Source organism: Rhinatrema bivittatum, chromosome 17 (assembly GCF_901001135.1).
Source record: "Rhinatrema bivittatum chromosome 17, aRhiBiv1.1, whole genome shotgun sequence".
Classification (NCBI taxonomy): Eukaryota; Metazoa; Chordata; class Amphibia; order Gymnophiona; family Rhinatrematidae; genus Rhinatrema; species Rhinatrema bivittatum.
Genome location: NC_042631.1, coordinates 59,006,110 through 59,023,448, shown reverse-complemented (window position 1 = coordinate 59,023,448; position 17,339 = coordinate 59,006,110). Strand labels below are relative to the sequence as shown.

The window sequence follows — 17,339 nt, the reverse complement described above, 5'->3', positions numbered from 1 at the left end:
TTCTTATGTTCTTATGAAGACGTATTAAAATCAGGGTTCTGTTTTGTCTTGTTTTTCCTTCATGGCTTTCATAGATCGCCTTCTTCTTTGTTTCTTGGGTCCTTCCCTTTAAATATTTGCGGTCATCATGTAAATCTTGATAAGTATCAATTTAAGCATATACAGGGTGGTGTTAAGTATTTAGGAATTCATTTTTTTACTGATTATGCCCAAATTATTACTCATTTTTAAACTTCATTACTACAGATGCTGAAATATATATTTCTTTCTTGGTCACCCTTACGTCTCATTTGGAGGGATGCCTGGATACTATTAAAATGGTTATTACACCAAGAATTAATTATACTTTTTCTATGGTGCCCATCTTTTTCTCCTCTAATTGATTTAAACAATTAGATTAGTTGCTTTCTGAATTTTTATGGACAGGTAAACCCCTAAAATTGCACTTTCTACATTTAAAACTAGCAGGTGGATTTTATAGTTACCACCAATCCTTTATTTTAGAACAAGGACATCACTTGTTACATGACATCTTGAATATTGGTGATAATCCCCATTGGTTGTCTATTGAACAAAATCTCTCCCATCCATATCCCTTGGTGGTTACCCCTGGAATGATGCTTCTTCATTCTTTGGCAGAGAATCATTTTCTTTCATCTAGGCATAAGGCTTACTTTGAATACAATTACCTACATCTCTCTTTTTCTCCTAAATGGAAATTCTCTAAATTTTCTTCTCTTTGTGAGAAATTCCTATATGGGAATGGTACCAAGTGTTCGTATTGGAATACATGGTAATTAAGTGGTATATAGTTTATGTATCAAATGAAGTTGCTCTCATTTGAACATTTGGTTACTCAGTTTGGCTTACCTTCATCTCGATATTATCACTGGCTACTACTTCATAACAGCATGTGCTCCACAGATTTGATTCTGCATTATCTAGCCTTTATCCCTAATTTAGCTTGTTTCTATTGAGATTATGGTCCACAGAGTCACCTTGCTTTTCACCTAAATAAGGCATAAAAGCTATTAAATTCCCTGTACTTACTGGTCTGCAGAATATTTGGTTCTATTAGTTGGATTGGCACTAATTTTGGAATTCTGCAATATTCTTCCAGAATTACTCAATCTCTTTTTTTCAGAATGCACAGAGTTATCTGGACTGAGGAAATTGTTTAGAGCTGGCCTTTTAAAATATACCTGTGCTGGTCCTATGCAGTTCCCAAAGCATTTCTGTACCACATGCTATTTTTGTGGCCTTTTAATAATGCCTTTTGGCAGACAATATGGCATATCATATCTCATATTTTGGATATTAGATGCTTTATTACATATCATATTATTATATTAAGGGCAGTAGCCTTTCTATCCTACCTTTCACCTCCCAATAAGATGTTGCTTGATTTCCTAATGGCATTGGCAATAGCCATTAAACTGATTCTTTCTAACTAGAAGAGTAGTGACTTACTTAATGGATGCTTTTGACAGAATTCAGTTAGTATGTTCTTTAGATAGGAAAAAGCTGTGACTATTACATTTTATTAACTAGGTGGTGTAGAAGCCACACCATCCACTGGTCAATGTCATGGAGGCCAATAGAAACATCTTGGAGTTATCATCCCTGTAGTACCCAACCTTTGATGTTTATTTTATTTATTTAAAATCTTTTCTATACTGTCGTTTAGCGGGTGCCATCACAACGGTTCACAATAGGGCACAAAAACTATATGTTGTATAAAGTGTCTGGAATTCTAACTCTTAAACAGGTGCCATCAATATACTGTAACATAATTTCACAATAAATATTATTTGGTGGGTGTTAAGTCATGTCCAGTTTTTTCTTACTCCGCTATAAAATATAGTACTACTTAACTCTCGTTCTTTGTTTAAAAATAAAAAGGAAGAATTTAGAATATAAAAAATGAGAAACACACACTTAAGAAAAAAGGTGTGTGTGGGGGAGTTTGACTGACCGCTACCAACATTTCCCTGGGTTCTCCTCTCCATTCTCTTTGTGGTAGGCTTGCTTAAATAGCCAGGTTTTTAAACTTTTTCTGAAGGTTTTGATGTTTCTTTGCAGTCTGATTTCTAAAGGCATATTGTTCCATACTGGGGGTCCTGCTAGGGATAGGACCCTATCCCTTACTTGGGTTAGTCTGGCCGTTTTGACTGAGGGAATAGTTAGCAGTGCTTTGTTTGCTGATCTCAGGTTTCTATGGGGGGGTATGGACACGGAGGGCTGTGTTCAGCCACTCTGCTTTTTCGTCGTGTATCAGTTTATGAATGGTGCATAAAGTCTTGTATTCTTTGTTCAATGGGTAACCAGTGATGTACCTTCTCGGTTGCTATATGTACTATTCTCTGTTCTTGATTTATTGTATAGTGATGTTCTCGCTATATTATTTGAAAATCAATAAAAATATTTGAACTGAAATGAATGTATAAAACAGGGCTTCCTAACTTGTAGCCAATGGGATCCCATTTTAGCACCTGAAAATTCTTATGACCTTAGAGAAGGACCAAAGCAAATTAGCAGTGGTGCAGTCCCCCTCCAACTATCATTCCACTCTCACACCCTCTTCACATTCCAATTGATCCCGTCTTTCACCATCTACCCTGTACAATCTGTTCTTTCATCTTCCACTACCTCCATAAGATCTCCTTTTTAAACCTATACCTGTCCCATCTCTCAATCTCTTCCCCTCCAGCTGATCCCATATTACATCAACCAGCTCCTCTCACCTCCCCAGCCTATCCCCTCTCTCTCACCTCCTCCAGTTCTCTTTGCATCCCCCCAGCTGATCCTCTTTCACCCCTAAGCCCTTCTTATAACCCCCAGCTGATTCTATCCCTTCACTGTCATTCCCCATCCCTTCTCCTTCATCTCCTCCCTTCCAACCCTCTCACATCCCCCCAGCTGATTTCCTCTCACCACCAGCTTGTCTATTATATCTGCAATCATTCCCCCTTTCAACTGATCCAACCCTCAGAACCTTCCTGCATCTCACTCCCCCTTCAACAATCTCTTCTTCTAAACAACCCCCTCGCCCAGGACAGCAGCAACATATTCTTTTTGGTTCTGGACCAAAGATGGATAACAACAGACTGGAAGATAGAGCAGGCTGATGATAGGGAAAACAATTTATTGTGGGTATGTTCAGTAATGGATGTATTGAGAAGTGCAGTGGCAACTTTCACCAGCATGTGCATACTCAGCACTTCCCGCCATTCATGGCTGGTCCCAAGCCCAATGGTAATTTGCAAGCATCAGTAGTATTAGTAATAAAAGTTAGCACAGGGCCTATGAGCCAATGCCGCTGCCCATATCCCCCCTCACTTTTTAATTATCACAGAAACCCATGCAAAGTTGGGACTGCTGCAGGGTCTGTGAATGTGTGTTGGCTTACAAGCCTCACTCTAACAGCTGGTGTCTGAAGACTGCTGCCGTTTGAGGCACTTGTGACCCCAGCTGAAGTTTTTGTGACTCCATTTCGGGTCCCGAACCACAATTGGGGAGGCCTTGGTGTAAATGATGGTGATGAATGAGGCCATTTTCATTTTACTTATAGCCCCTCAAAACAAATTATGTTACTTATTATGCATTATTTGTTTCCTCTTCCCTCTGCCTATCCTATAATCATTTATGCAGTTTTTCTCTTTAGTCCCCATTACCCCACTCTCTGTTCCATGTAATTTTCTATCTTTCAGTTTAATGTAAACCGATATGATGTTTCACACTAATACCGATATATAAAAGCTTTCAAATAAATAAATAAATGGAGGCACTCACAAAAATTAATTTAAAATGCTTGTTTCCATTCATTTATGTTTCCCATTCAAGTTTATGGACCAAGCAAAACAGTATCAGCTAGATTGGTGTGTTTCTCTTCAAAGTAATTTAGCAACCAAGTAATGCCAGTCAGATTATACTTAGACTAAAGCAAGGTGGGAAGGGACAAGAAAAAAAACAGGAAGGAGGGCCAATCAAGGTCAAGCATTTTTAATGCTTATCGGTACTTATAACTGGCAGTTGTATCAAGTGATACTGACTTCCTCCCACTGAAAGGTTTGAGCATGTGCAAACTCCATTCTAAGAATCACTGCTCTGGTGGATTTTATAGGGGAAAGCTACATATTTTGGAGCTCTGTCTAAGTAAAAAAAAAAAAAAGTTTAAAAAAGAGAAAAGGAGGAGAGATAACTTGGGCGAAGGAAGGACTTTGTTCTTATCTTCACTTCTGCAGGGTTTACTGTGTCAGAAAGACAGAGGCACTGGGATTCTGTCTGTCTGTTTATGGGAATAGGGCAGTAGAGAGAAGGAGTAAACAGGGGTGACTTTTAGTGTCTGTAGCACTGTGGGAGCAGTCCGTGGCTTGCTGGGGAACAAGGCAGTCTATACTTTGGCTATTCTTGCACAAACGTTTATTATTTACAAGGTAAAATGAGTAGAAAGGCCTCAATAATGCTTGAAACAAAAATCTAACAGCTACACATAAGCAGTTCTGTATAGTCTTTGCATCCTTCTCCTGTGAGAGGCCCCCCTGATCCCTCTGGATCTAGCTTATCTCCTTGCTAAGGGAAATGCCCTGGGATCATGATTCCTTACCCATATGTGGCTTAAGCTGCATGGGTAAGAACCATGAGGCTGGTCCCTTAAGGTATTTTGAGGCTCCCTATTATACACTCTGTCACACACCCTCCCCCTCAACTCAACCTTCTTTGGTTGAGCATCTGCCTATATTATGGAGACCTCACTGGAAAGTACGTCAGTATTAACAGTCTCCTTCCCAGCTCTATATTGCACTATGAATTTAAATTGTTGAAGTGCCTAGAACCCCCCGCTTAACCTGACTGTTGGGTTCCTTGTTCCATGCAATCCATATGAAGGGTTGGTGGTTTGTCACCAGTATAAACTGGAAGCCCAATAACTAGTATCAGAAAGATTCTAATGCCCAGTTGATGGCTAAGACTTCTTTCTCCATTGTGGAATATCATCTTTTCCTGGGCATTAGCTTCCTGCTAATGAAAGCTACCAGATGTTCCTGGCCTTTTTTCTAGGGAAAGAACTCCTCCCAACCCCACCTCTGATATATCCGTCTGAACTACGAAGGGTTCTAGTGAAGTCTGGGCACAGTAGAACTGGTTCCAGGCATATAGCCTTCTTTAAAATTTGGGAGGCCTTTTCTGCTTTTATTATAACGCTCCACCAGCCGTAGCATGGCTACCACAGCCAGTGTACCCTTATCTGCGCTTCTGTCAGGACCCCAACCCATGCAGGCCGCAGAACTGCACATGGGCATCCTAGCTCTACCATGACTTCTTCTAGGCATGCACGCTTCTCTCTGATTTAAAGGTTCTCCAATGAGAAACCTTGGACAATGTGCCATGATGATATCACCACACTACAGGCACTTAAGGGCTGGCTCTGCACCATTAAGACCCTCAGCCAGAGATCCTCCTGCACTTGCCATTAGTATTTGGTTACCATCTTCCTGTGTCTCCAGTCTGCCATGTCATGAAACACTTCCTATTCGCAGACAATGTTCAGATCGTGATCCCTGTAAAAGAATCCATTACAAAAACATTAGAATTCTGGGACAGCTGCCTAATTGAGATCATGAATTCGCATGAAACACTTCCTATTCGCAGACGATGTTCAGATCGTGATCCCTGTAAAAGAATCCATTACAAAAACATTAGAATTCTGGGACAGCTGCCTAATTGAGATCAAACATCTCCTCAACAGTCTAAACTTAATTCTCAATGCTTCAAAAACGCAATTTCTCCTTATAGCCCCGGAAAACAATAACATCTCCTCAAACCCACCAGCCAACCTTCAAACCTCTCACGTAAGAGACCTAGGAGTTATCATCGACAACCGTCTCAACCTAAAACCATTCATCAACCAAACGACCAAGGATTGCTTTCACAAATTACATATCCTTAAAAGAATTAGGCCACTCTTCCACTCCCAGGACTTCAGAACAATTTTACAAGCAATAATATTTTCCAAGTTAGATTATTGTAATTCTATTCTACTAGGTCTCCCTGCTTCCCATACCAAACCTCTACAGATGGTGCAGAATACAGCTGCCAGAATTCTGACTAACTCCAGGAGATTCAACCACATCACCCCAATCCTGAAAGCCCTTCATTGGCTACCTATTCACTACAGAATTATGTACAAGTCCATCACCACCATTTGCAAAGTCATCCATCAACACGCCCCGCTAAACTTACAAATTCCTTTCAAAAAAACACACCTCCGCCAGACCCATTAGGGAGTGTTATAAAGAATCACTACATGTTCCACACGCAAAAAACTTTCAACACAAATCCCTCAAAGACAGAGCGCTCTCAACAGCAGGACCACTTTTATGGAACTCCATCCCAGCTGAACTGCACCAAGAACTGTGCCTACCGACTTACAGGAAAAGGCTAAAAACCTGGCTTTTTAAAAAAGCCAGTCCAGACATAGACTGATCCCTGCTACCGTCATCACAAACACATTGTTATCAATGGGTTTAAATAGTAACCATTCACCAAAACCAACACTCAGTCATCAACCTCATTCACGATTTCATTTCTACCACATTGGAATTAATTTTGCATCTCTGTAAATAATCGTTGTAAATAATTTGCTCTCAGTTAATCTCTCTTTTCTTCTTCTTCCTCTGCTCCCAGTTGTGTACTTCCCTGTTTTATTGTAACTGCAATTCCTTTAATCATGCACCAGTTATAGTTGCTCAAGTTCTCTGTATATTGCACACCCTGTTAAATGTAAACCGGTTTGATGTGACCCCTGTCTTGAAAGCCGGTATAGAAAAATAGTAAATAAAAATAAATAAAATGTTCCTGTGTGGCCTTCCTTGTCTTCCTGGTTCTGCCTTTCCTCTCTTCTTGGCCTCCTGATCCTGCCCTGCTCCTTCTTGCCTTGTTTATCTGTCTATTTATTTTCAGATGACCACTTGCTGTTGACTCAGATTGCCTTGGACTCTGCTTGCTCTCTGCCTGTCCCAACCATTGCTTGTACAACTCTCTTGGATGACTGCTCTTCAACTGCCTTGACCTCGCTTCGGCCTTTCAAGTCCTTCTTACCTCCCAAGAACCCAAGGGCTTAAATTGCAGGGGAGGTGATCAGTATAGGTGAAGACTTCCTAGTCCTTGCCTTAGGTGTGTCTTCTACTGCATGCCAGGGCTTGATTCATGTCTCCATGTATCAGGCTGTGCCAACTCAGCAGCGGACCAAGGACTCACATTGTCCTGAGCTTTACAGATTGCTGAGACTCTGAGCTTGACAGACACACCATCACCTCAGTTCCTTCAAGGCCTGGCCTACAGGGTACAGCAACAACATAAACCAGTTCACCCATATTGCCGGACTATTTCAGGGTGTGGCCACTGACTTAGATTCCATGCAGGCTGCCAGTGCACCACCCCCATCTCCATCGAGTGGGTGACTTATTAAGGCAATTTCCTAAAATCTTTGATGAACTCGACTGCTCTTTCTCTGCAGCCACAGATTGCTCCGCCTCCGTCAAGGCTCCGAAATAGTAGAAACGTACGCTACTCATTTCCGAACCCTGGCTACGGAATTCCAATGGAACAGGATCTGGTCACAGTCTTCTGGCAGGGACTCTCTGAGCTTACTAAAGATGAATTAGCAGGGCGAGAGACTCCCTCTGATCAAGCTGATCTTATTGCCCTGGTGTGTAAGAATTGATATACACTTCCTAGAAGGCACAAGATTCTTTACACAGAATCATGTCTAGTACCTTGCTTTCAAAGACCAGTATTGGCCTTACCTAAGGTTCCCTCTCCTAGCATTCAGTAGAGGATTGGTGAGATTTTGGACTGGGACTGTAAGGGCTTAGGACAGAAGTGTATTTTTTGGATGTGGATCTTCTACAGTGATGCAGCATCCTGTGTATTTAGGTAAAGACAGACACAGTTTCCTAACATCTACTCTTCATAAATCAATCTTTTCCATTTTTAGGTGACTTTTTGAAGACCTTGATGGATGATAATGTTGTACAGACAGTAACTGAATTTTTGACCTATTTACATCTTAAAGGTAAGTAGGTGTATCTTTTCATTTATTCATATTTTGTGTCTTTGCCTGAAAAGTTCCATTAAATGTGAAATGTTTCAGATCACAGCAATCAGATGTAATCAGAGTTTATATGGGAGATTCTTCTAATGGTGGGATTCAGGAGAGATTAAGAGGGCTGAGTTTAGGAGCAGAACAAAGCATTTAACCAAAATAAAAGAAAACATCCTGTCTAATGCCATAGAACAGTGGTCGTCAGCTCCCTGCAAGTGTGCCAGCTGAACCATCATGCCACACCATGAGCATTTTCAAAATTCACTGATTGGATCAAAATCAATACATCCTGATCCCAGGTTTGGACATGCTCATTGTGTAGGTATTTTAGCTCAGCCAGAGCAGTGTGCCAGGCAGGTGGAACAGCAAAGAGGCAGGATTCATCTGGGAGAACACCACTAACCTGGTAAGATTCTATTGGGAGGAGAGGAGGCAGGCACATCTTCCCTCAAAGTTCCCTTCAAGAAGTGACTAGGTGTGATGACATTTTTTTTCATGTGAGCATCAATTTTTTAAACCAACAATTTTTTTGCACCAATATTAGTGTTGCATTTTTTTTATATAGCACAAAGAAAAATGTATGTGAGCGACCATGTAAAACCAGTGAGCCATGATCCAAAATGATGAGTGATCGTTCACATGCTCAGCTTAGAGGAAACTATGTCCTCCCTGACATCACATTGTAGGGTAGTGGTTCCCAAACATGTCCTATGGGACCTCCAGCTAGTCAGGTTTTCAGGATATCCACAATGAATATGCATGAGATAAAATTTGCATGGTCACTGCCTCCATAACATGCAACTTTTAATCTCATGCATATTCATTGTGGATATTCTGAAAACCTGACTTGCTGGGGGTCCTCCAGGACAGGCTTGGGATCCATTGTTGTAGGGTTTTTCCTGATCACCTGCTAGAGCAGGGATGACCAACTCTGGTCCTCGAGAACCACAAATAGGCCAGGATATCTCCAATGAATATGCATGAGATAGATACAGTGGAGGCAGTGCATGCAAATCTATCTCATGCATACTCATTGGAGATCCTGAAAACCTAGCCTATTTGTGGCTCTAGAGGCCCAGAGTTGGCCATTCCTGTGCTAGAGAATGAGGAAGTCTGTACTTTCTGAGCATTCTGCAGTTTATGCACAGTGCTTCACATGAACAAAATGAAAGTGAAACCATAGCCCAGAACGCTTCTTTGTAGCCAAGCAAATTTAGCCAGGAGCATGGGGAAATATTCAAATCTTGTTTTAAATCCTTTGAATTTTGACCTCTTCCTGAAGTTTGTTTGCCAGTACAACTTCAGCATCAGTCCATTCCATAAGCTGAAGCTAGCTCTAGAGAATATCTTTTCTGTGCTTTTAACAAGACAGGCAAACAAAATTATGCTTTATCCTGAGACTTTTTTCCATGATGGAATGAATGCTAAGTCAGACACCATTTTTTTGGATCACCTGCTTTGAAGGCCAAAGTAAGCAAGTTAAATTCAATTCTCTAATCAGGAGCCAGTGGCAGATTTAATATAAGGGGACCCTAATAATCCCCTGTCCCTTACTAATTGCCCAAGTGCCTCCATAGAGACTTGTGAATGAGGTCAGAGTGCTCCTAAAGCAAGGGAGGGGCTTCCACAAAAACATTAGAAGCATCATGCTGGGTCAGACCTGTTCTGGTTTAGCGGTGTTTGGGTGGATTCTTGGGTACTGTGGCAGATGACCATGCCCACGGGGAGGAGCCCCGTGGGGAGCCACAGTACTGGGCTAGACTCAGGACGCACAAACACAGAATAGCTCTTTTATTGTACAGCTGATGTCTACCACCAGAGGTGGCAGTAGTGAGGTGATCCATAGGTAGCCATCCCGGGACCCTTGACAGAGGGAACCCTTCTCACCCCATTGGTATAGGGGATTTCCGATGTAGGTTTCCCAGGCAAGGCAATGCTGTAGATGAGACAGACTGAGAGTTAGATTACTCACTAGATGGTAGCTGTAGGTTGTCGATTCCACCAGGCTGAAGTAGATGGTACAGGCAGCGAGGCAGGGAGAGCAGGCCCTCGAGGAGGGAGTACCTGATCCAGGTAAGGCACCTGAAATAAAGCAGAGGGCCCCCGAGGAACGGGTAGCCAGGTTAGACAATACTCCGGAGGGCAGAGAGAGGGCTTCCAGCAGCAGCACGGAAGCAGCAGAGTAGCTTAGACCGGACGAGACCAATCCTTGCCAACTCAATGAGCCAGCAAACAAGCACAGGCTAAGTACCTGGATGGCGTGATGTCACTTGAGGGGGACGCCCCCGAGGTTCACGCCATAGCTGGAATAAAGATGTGGGTAGCACACACACGTGCACCCTAGGAGGCCCTTGGGAGAAACATGGCGGGAGGCAACGCCATAGCTGTTCCAGGGACGCCGGAGAGAGCAGCTTGCAAATGCGGCGGTCGCCATCTTCCCAAGGCTAGCGGGGAGAGCTGAGATAAAGGTGAGGCACAAGGGTCAAAGCCATCTGAGACCGAAGGACGCAACAAGACCAAGGTCTATTGAGCCCAGCAACCTGTCTCTGTCAGTGGCCAAACCTAAACTCTAGAAAGTACCCACTCCCAGCAAATCCATTTGTTGTTGCCCAGTCCCAGAGATAAGCAGTGCATTTCCCTGAATCTATCTGGCTAATAATTGTTTATGGATTTTTCTTCCAGGAACTTATCCAAACCCTTTTTAAATTCAGCAATGCTAGATGCTTTAATTACACCATCTGTCAATAAATACCATAGCTTAATTGGGCACTGACTGAAAAAATTACTTTCTCCAATTTTTTTATTTTTATTAAGGTATGCACAAAAAGATATAGTGTTAATGATACAATTAAAATGATAAAAGTGCATAGGTTACAGGCTTTTATAGTGAGTACATTAACAGTTTACAATATTCGAGTACTGAGTAACACAACCAGTAGGCTAAAAAATCATATCAGAAAGTGACAGAAGTCATTCACTCTGATTAGCAAACAGATCTGGTATTGAGAAGTGAGGAGGACAAAGTCAGCTCCTTACCCGCATACTTTAGGAAAGGGTCTCAAATTCATAATATATTTTGATATTTAATCTGGGTGTGAAAAATGCAAAGACCTTCCAACCAGTCTGAATTCAGACAGTGTAAGTTTACTAAGTTTGGGACATTTGCAGATTAGCATTTTCGGGCAATATTTTGCCTCATAGCTACCAACAAATGAATCACTAAAGGGACACCCCTGAAGCGGGAAGCAGTGAGACCCAGTACAGGAAATCCCAATAAAAATATGGCCGGAAGAGATATCTTGGTAATATCATATATCCATGATATAACCTCTTTCCAGTAGATACTTATCTGAGGGCATGTCCACCACATGTGAATCAAGGAACCTGCCTTACTGTAACCCGCCAACACTTTTTATGCAATTTTATGAAAGTATGATATCAATGGCATAACAATTTATATCTGTAGTCTCTGATGATCATACATAATGAATTGCCCTTATGGAGGCACCAAATCATATGTTCCCATTCAGTAATGTCCCCAGCATGTTTTATAAATTCTAATGAGATCCCCTGCCACCTCATGTATCAACCAATACATTTTTTAAATCAATCCCTGTTGATGGCTTTCCCAAGAATTAATTTCTTGAAAGGCTTTAAACTCCTTTATCAGACTCCTTTATCAGACCAGAGTTTTCTAAAACTACAAATACCTAAAAACCGGGATCAAAAACCCCTCTAATCTCTCCCTTAATTGCCGAAGTGAAAGAAATTCCCCCCCATGAAAAAATTGACTAGCACAGCTTACACCTCACTTACAGAACCAAGAAATATTGGTTTTGTTCATATGTTGAAGAAAGTAGCAGTTATACTTTAAGGGCCGGATTTTAAAAGCTCTACGCACACCGGGCCTATTTTATAAAGGCCCGGTGATGTGCGTAAAGCCCTAGGATGCATCTAAGTCCCAGGGCTTTACTAAAGGGGTGGCCCAGGGGCGGGGCCAGAGGCCTCCGATACAGCGACCATTTGCTGCTGTCTTGGAGGATCATGTGCCGGCAAGCTGCTGGTGCGTGCAACCTGTGCAAAATGAAAGAATTCCATGATTGTAAAATCTCTGTAGGTAGTGGCAGGCAGAATTGCTCTTTCAAGATAGACCCAATGCTTTCCATAACATAATAATGCTTTTCAGATGAATTGCCCATCGATATTTCCTCAAATCAAGAAGACCAAGGCCTCCCTTTTCATGGTTTTAATCATTATTCTTGCCCTTTTTTTCACACATGAAAACAGATATGTGTGAATTGAGATCAGACATATAGGAGGGGGGTAGCTTAATAGACAACATCTCAAATAAGAATACGACCTGAGTTAAAATATTCATCTTTGTTATCAAAATTCTACCAGACCAGGATAACAAGAAGGGCAACTATTTCTTTAGGTTTTGTTTAATATTGTTCAACAAAGGTAAATAGTTCAGTGAAAACAATTGGTCTAAATTAGCAGATAACTGTACCCCCTAGGTACCTTAATGAGGTGACAGCCTGGAAGGGAAAAATATCGGAGATTTGGGAATGATATGCCCAGACAATATTTAAAAAGGGTTATGGGGGCGATCTGGGTAACTATAGACCAGTGAGCCTGACTTCAGTGCGGGGAAAAATAGCGAAAACTATTCTCAAGATCAAAATCGTAGAGCATATAGAAAGACATGATTTAATGGAACAAAGTCAACATGGATTTACCCAAGGGAAGTCTTGCCTAACAAATCTGCTTCTTTTTTTGAAGGGGTTAATAAACATGAGGATAAAGGTGAACCTCCTTCTCCCAGTTCTGCTATCCCTGTTAAATGTAACTGCACCTTCTGTCACCACAGTTCCAGTTTGATGTATATACTGCACTCCTGTTTTTATGTAAACCAGCATGATATGTTTTCATGATTGCCGGTATATAAAAACCTTAAATAAATAAAATAAATAAATAAAATGTATTTGGATTTTCAGAAGGAGTTTGACAAAGTCCCTCATGAGAGGCTTCTAAGAAAACTAAAAAGTCATGGGCTAGGAGGCGATGTCCTTTCATGGATTACAAACTGGTTAAAGGTCAGGAAACAGAGAGTAGGATCAAATGGTCAATTTTCTAAGTGGAAAAGGGTAAAAAGTGGGGTGCCTCAGGGATCTGTACTTGGACCAGTGCTTTTCAATATATATATATAAATGATCTGGAAAGGAATACGACAAGTGAGGTTATAAGAAAATTATTACTTACCTGCTAATTTTCGTTCCTGTAGTACCATGGATCAGTCCAGACAGTGGGTTATGTCCCCAATCCAGCAGATGGAGTCAGCACAAGCTTTGAGGGGGCGTATCCATATATACTACTACCCCCTCTGCAGGAGTTCAGTATCGAGTATATCAAAGCCAGAGTAGAAACCCCCGAAGGATCAAGTTTGTGGAAACAGATAATTAAAACAATTGTAACCGCAACAAGTAACTGCAAACATCCTACCAACTTGTAGGGAGCTGTGAAAAACAGCAAAAAAGAAACGACTGTGAAGACACAGAACACTGTGAGTAAGAAGTAGCGCAGAGCTGAGCAGGATCAAGAACCCAAACGCGGTGGGCGTCTGGACTGATCCATGGTACTACAGGAACGAAAATTAGCAGGTAAGTAATAATTTTCTTTTCCCTGTACGTACCTGGATCAGTCCAGACAGTGGGATGTACCCAAGCTTCCCTAAATCGGGTGGGGTCCTGCGAGGCCTGCTCGGAGAACCTGCTCGCCAAAGTGTCCAGAAACCGAAGAGGCGAGGTGCAGACGATAGTGCCTCGAGAACGTGTGTAACAATTTCCAGGTGGCTGCTCTACAAATTTCTAGAGAGGATACCGAGCGAGCCTCCGCCCAGGAAGCCGCCTGAGAACGTGTAGAATGCGCTACGATGCCGGGTGGGGGAGTCCATCCCGCCCCAATGTAGGAAGCAGCAATGCCGGCCTTCAGCCATCTGGCAATGGTAGTCTTCGAGGCCTGAGACCCCTTCTTAGGACCGGACCAGAGTACGAAGAGATGGTCAGAGATCCGGAACTCATTTGTAGCCTCCAGATAGAGGCGCAGAGTGCGCTTGATATCCAAGAGACGGAGAGACTTCGGCTCTGAGGAGGAGAAGGACGGCAACTCCACCGTCTGGTTCACATGGAATGCAGAAACCACCTTCGGAAGGAAGGAGGGAACGGTGCGAAGCGAAACTCCAGGCTCTCTACACGACAGAGCCTGCAGCTCCAAGATGCGTCGAGCGGAACAGATGGCCACAAGAAATACAGTCTTGAGAGTGAGATCCTTTATCGTTGCGCTGCGCAGCGGCTCAAACAGTGGTCCCGACAGGGAGCGAAGCACAAAGTTAAGACTCCAGGAGGGACAAGGGTCCCGTAACGGAGGACGCATATGCTTGACACCCTTGAGAAAACGAGCAATGTCAGGATGCTGTAGAAGAGAGCCCCCATCGCTCAACAGCGAACCAAGGGCGGCCACCTGAACCCGTAGTGAATTACAGGCGAGCCCTTTTTCCACTCCCGCCTGTAGAAACTGAAGGATCTGAGGTACAGAAGCCTTAACGGGTCTTGTGGCCTGGCTGGTACACCACAGCTCGAACACCTTCCAGACTCGAACGTAGGCCGCCGACGTCGATGTCTTTCGTGCCCGCAATAGCGTGGATACTACCGCCTCCGGGTAGCCCCGACGCCGGAGGCGGCGCCTCTCAAAAGCCAGGCCGCAAGACAGAAGAGTTCTGCCTGCTCGAAAAATTTTGGGCCCTGATGTAGGAGCTGGGGGAGGTGCCCCAGCCTGATTGGCCCGTCGATCACCAGCTGTAGCAGGTCTGCAAACCAGGGTCACCTGGGCCATTCTGGAGCGACGAAGACCACGGTCCCCTGATGGCTTTCTATTCTGCGGAGCATCCTGCCCACCAGGGGCCACGGTGGAAAAGCGTAGAGCAGAAGATGTGGGGGCCACGGAAGGACCAGGGCATCCACTCCCTCCGCGCCGCGCTCTCTCCGGCGACTGAAGAAGCGTGGAGCCTTGGCATTGAGAGCGGACGCCATCAGATCCAAGTGGAGGGCTCCCCACCGATGGACGAGAAGTTGCATCGCTTTGTCGGAGAGAGACCACTCTCCTGGGTCCAGCAGTTGACGACTGAGGAAGTCCGCCTGGACGTTGTCCACCCCGGCGATGTGCGAGGCTGCTAGCCGGACGAGATGACTCTCTGCCCATTGCATCAGCAGCGCCGCCTCGAGCGCGACCTGCGGGCTGCCTCCTTGTCGGTTGATGTAGGCCACAGTGGTAGCGTTGTCCGATAGGATTCTGACTTCCCGGTTCCGAAGAAGCGGGAGGAAATGTCGCAGAGCTAGCCGGACCGCTCTGGTTTCCAGACGGTTGATTGACCACTTCGCCTCCACCGTAGACCACGTCCCCTGCGTGGCGCTTCGATCGCAGACTGCACCCCAGCCTACTAGACTGGCATCGGTAGTCACCACCACCCAATTTGGCAGATCGAGGGACACGCCACGGGCCAGGTTCGGCGGATCCAACCACCAGCCCAGACTGTCCCTGGCATTCTGCGGGAGAATCATCTGGTAGTCCTGCGATACTGGTTTCCAACGGGAGAGGAGCGCCCACTGTAAGGTCCTGAGGTGCGCGAAAACCCAAGGTACAAGGTCGATGGTGGACCCCATCACTCCCAGGAGTTGTAGGTAGTCCCAGGAGGTGGGCTCTGGTAACGCAGAGAACCGTCGTGTGTGATCCCGCAAGGATTGAGCCTTGTCCTGGCGCAGAAAAACCTTGCCCAGTAGGGTGTCGAAGGTCGCCTCCAAAAAATCCAAGCGTTGCGAGGGCATGAGGGAGCTCTTGGAGAAGTTCACTACCCATCCCAGGGAGTGTAGAAACCGTACTACTCGAGTCACCGCTGAGCGTCCATGATCGAATGACTTTGCCCGGATGAGCCAATCGTCCAGATAAGAATGAACCAGGATGCCCTCCTTCCGGAGAGCTGCAGCCACGACTACCATGATCTTGGGTGAAGGTGTGCGGCGCCATCGCCAATCCGAACGGGAGAGCCGTGAACTGAAAATGCTGGGCCAGGATTTTGAAACGAAGGAAACGGTGGTGGTCCGGGCGGATGGGAATGTGCAGGTAGGCCTCCGTTAAGTCCAGGGAGGCGAGGAACTCCCCCCGATGTACCGCCGCAATCACTGATCGGAGCGTTTCCATGCGGAACCGAACGACTCGAAGGGATTTGTTGACTTCCTTGAGGTCTAGGATAGGCCGGAAGGAACCGTCCTTCTTTGGCACGACGAAATAGATGGAATAGTGGCCCGAGCCCACCTCTCCGAAGGGCACGAGCGCAATAGCGCCTATCTCCCGGAGTCTGTCCAGAGTCAGCTGCACCGCTCTTCTCTTGAGGTCCGAGGCACAGGGAGAAAAGATGAACCTTCCCTGCGGGGGGCGGACAAATTCCAATGCATAGCCGTGTTTTATGGTATCCAGGACCCACTGGTCCGAGGTGATCCGCGCCACTCCGCCGGCCCCCAATCCTGGGGACAGGGGAGTGGGCGAGACTGGCATCATTGTGAAGACTTGGTAGAGGGGTTCCCGGGTCCGGGAGCAGTGCGTGCGGGCTGACGCCCGCGAAAGGAGCGCGACCAGGGCTGAGACCTGGGGGCGGATGGCCGGGAGCCCGCCTGTCTGTATCCCCTGTAGCGCCGTTGCGCTCTGGCTCTGGTCCGAGAAGAAGAAAACGCTCTGGATGGTCGAAACCTATCCTCCGGCAGCCGATGAACAGCGTTCTCCCCAGGGACTTGATGATCTGGTCCAAATCCTCCCTGAAGAGGAACTTGTCCCTGAAGGGAAGAGAGCCCAGACTGGACTTAGAGGACGTATCAGCCGCCCAGTTGCGTAGCCACAGTAGCCGTCATGCTGCCACTACCGAAACCATGGATCTTGCGAGGACCCGAAAGAGGTCGTACGAGACGTCCGCCCCATACGCCACTGCGGCTTCTAGTTGATCTGCCTGGGCAGCCTCATCGGCCGGCAGGACCTGAGATGTGAGGAGTTGTTGCACCCAAAGGAGACTAGCCCGCTGGGCAAGCGAACTGCACATCACCGCCCGCATACCCAGTGCGGAGACCTCGAAGACCTGCTTAAGGAAAACTTCCAACTTACGATCCTGTGTGTCCCGCAACGCTGCACCTCC

General features: G+C 45.1%; 1 protein-coding gene across 1 annotated transcript in view; it reads left to right on the top strand.

Moving 5' to 3' along the window:
* Positions 1-17,339, top strand: part of GAL (galanin and GMAP prepropeptide) — a 296,633-nt gene that overhangs the window by 267,081 nt on the left and 12,213 nt on the right. Inside the window, exon 5 of the mRNA XM_029582661.1 lies at positions 7,997-8,074. Coding sequence (XP_029438521.1) covers positions 7,997-8,074 — 78 coding nt within the window. The remainder of the gene's footprint in view (positions 1-7,996; positions 8,075-17,339) is intronic.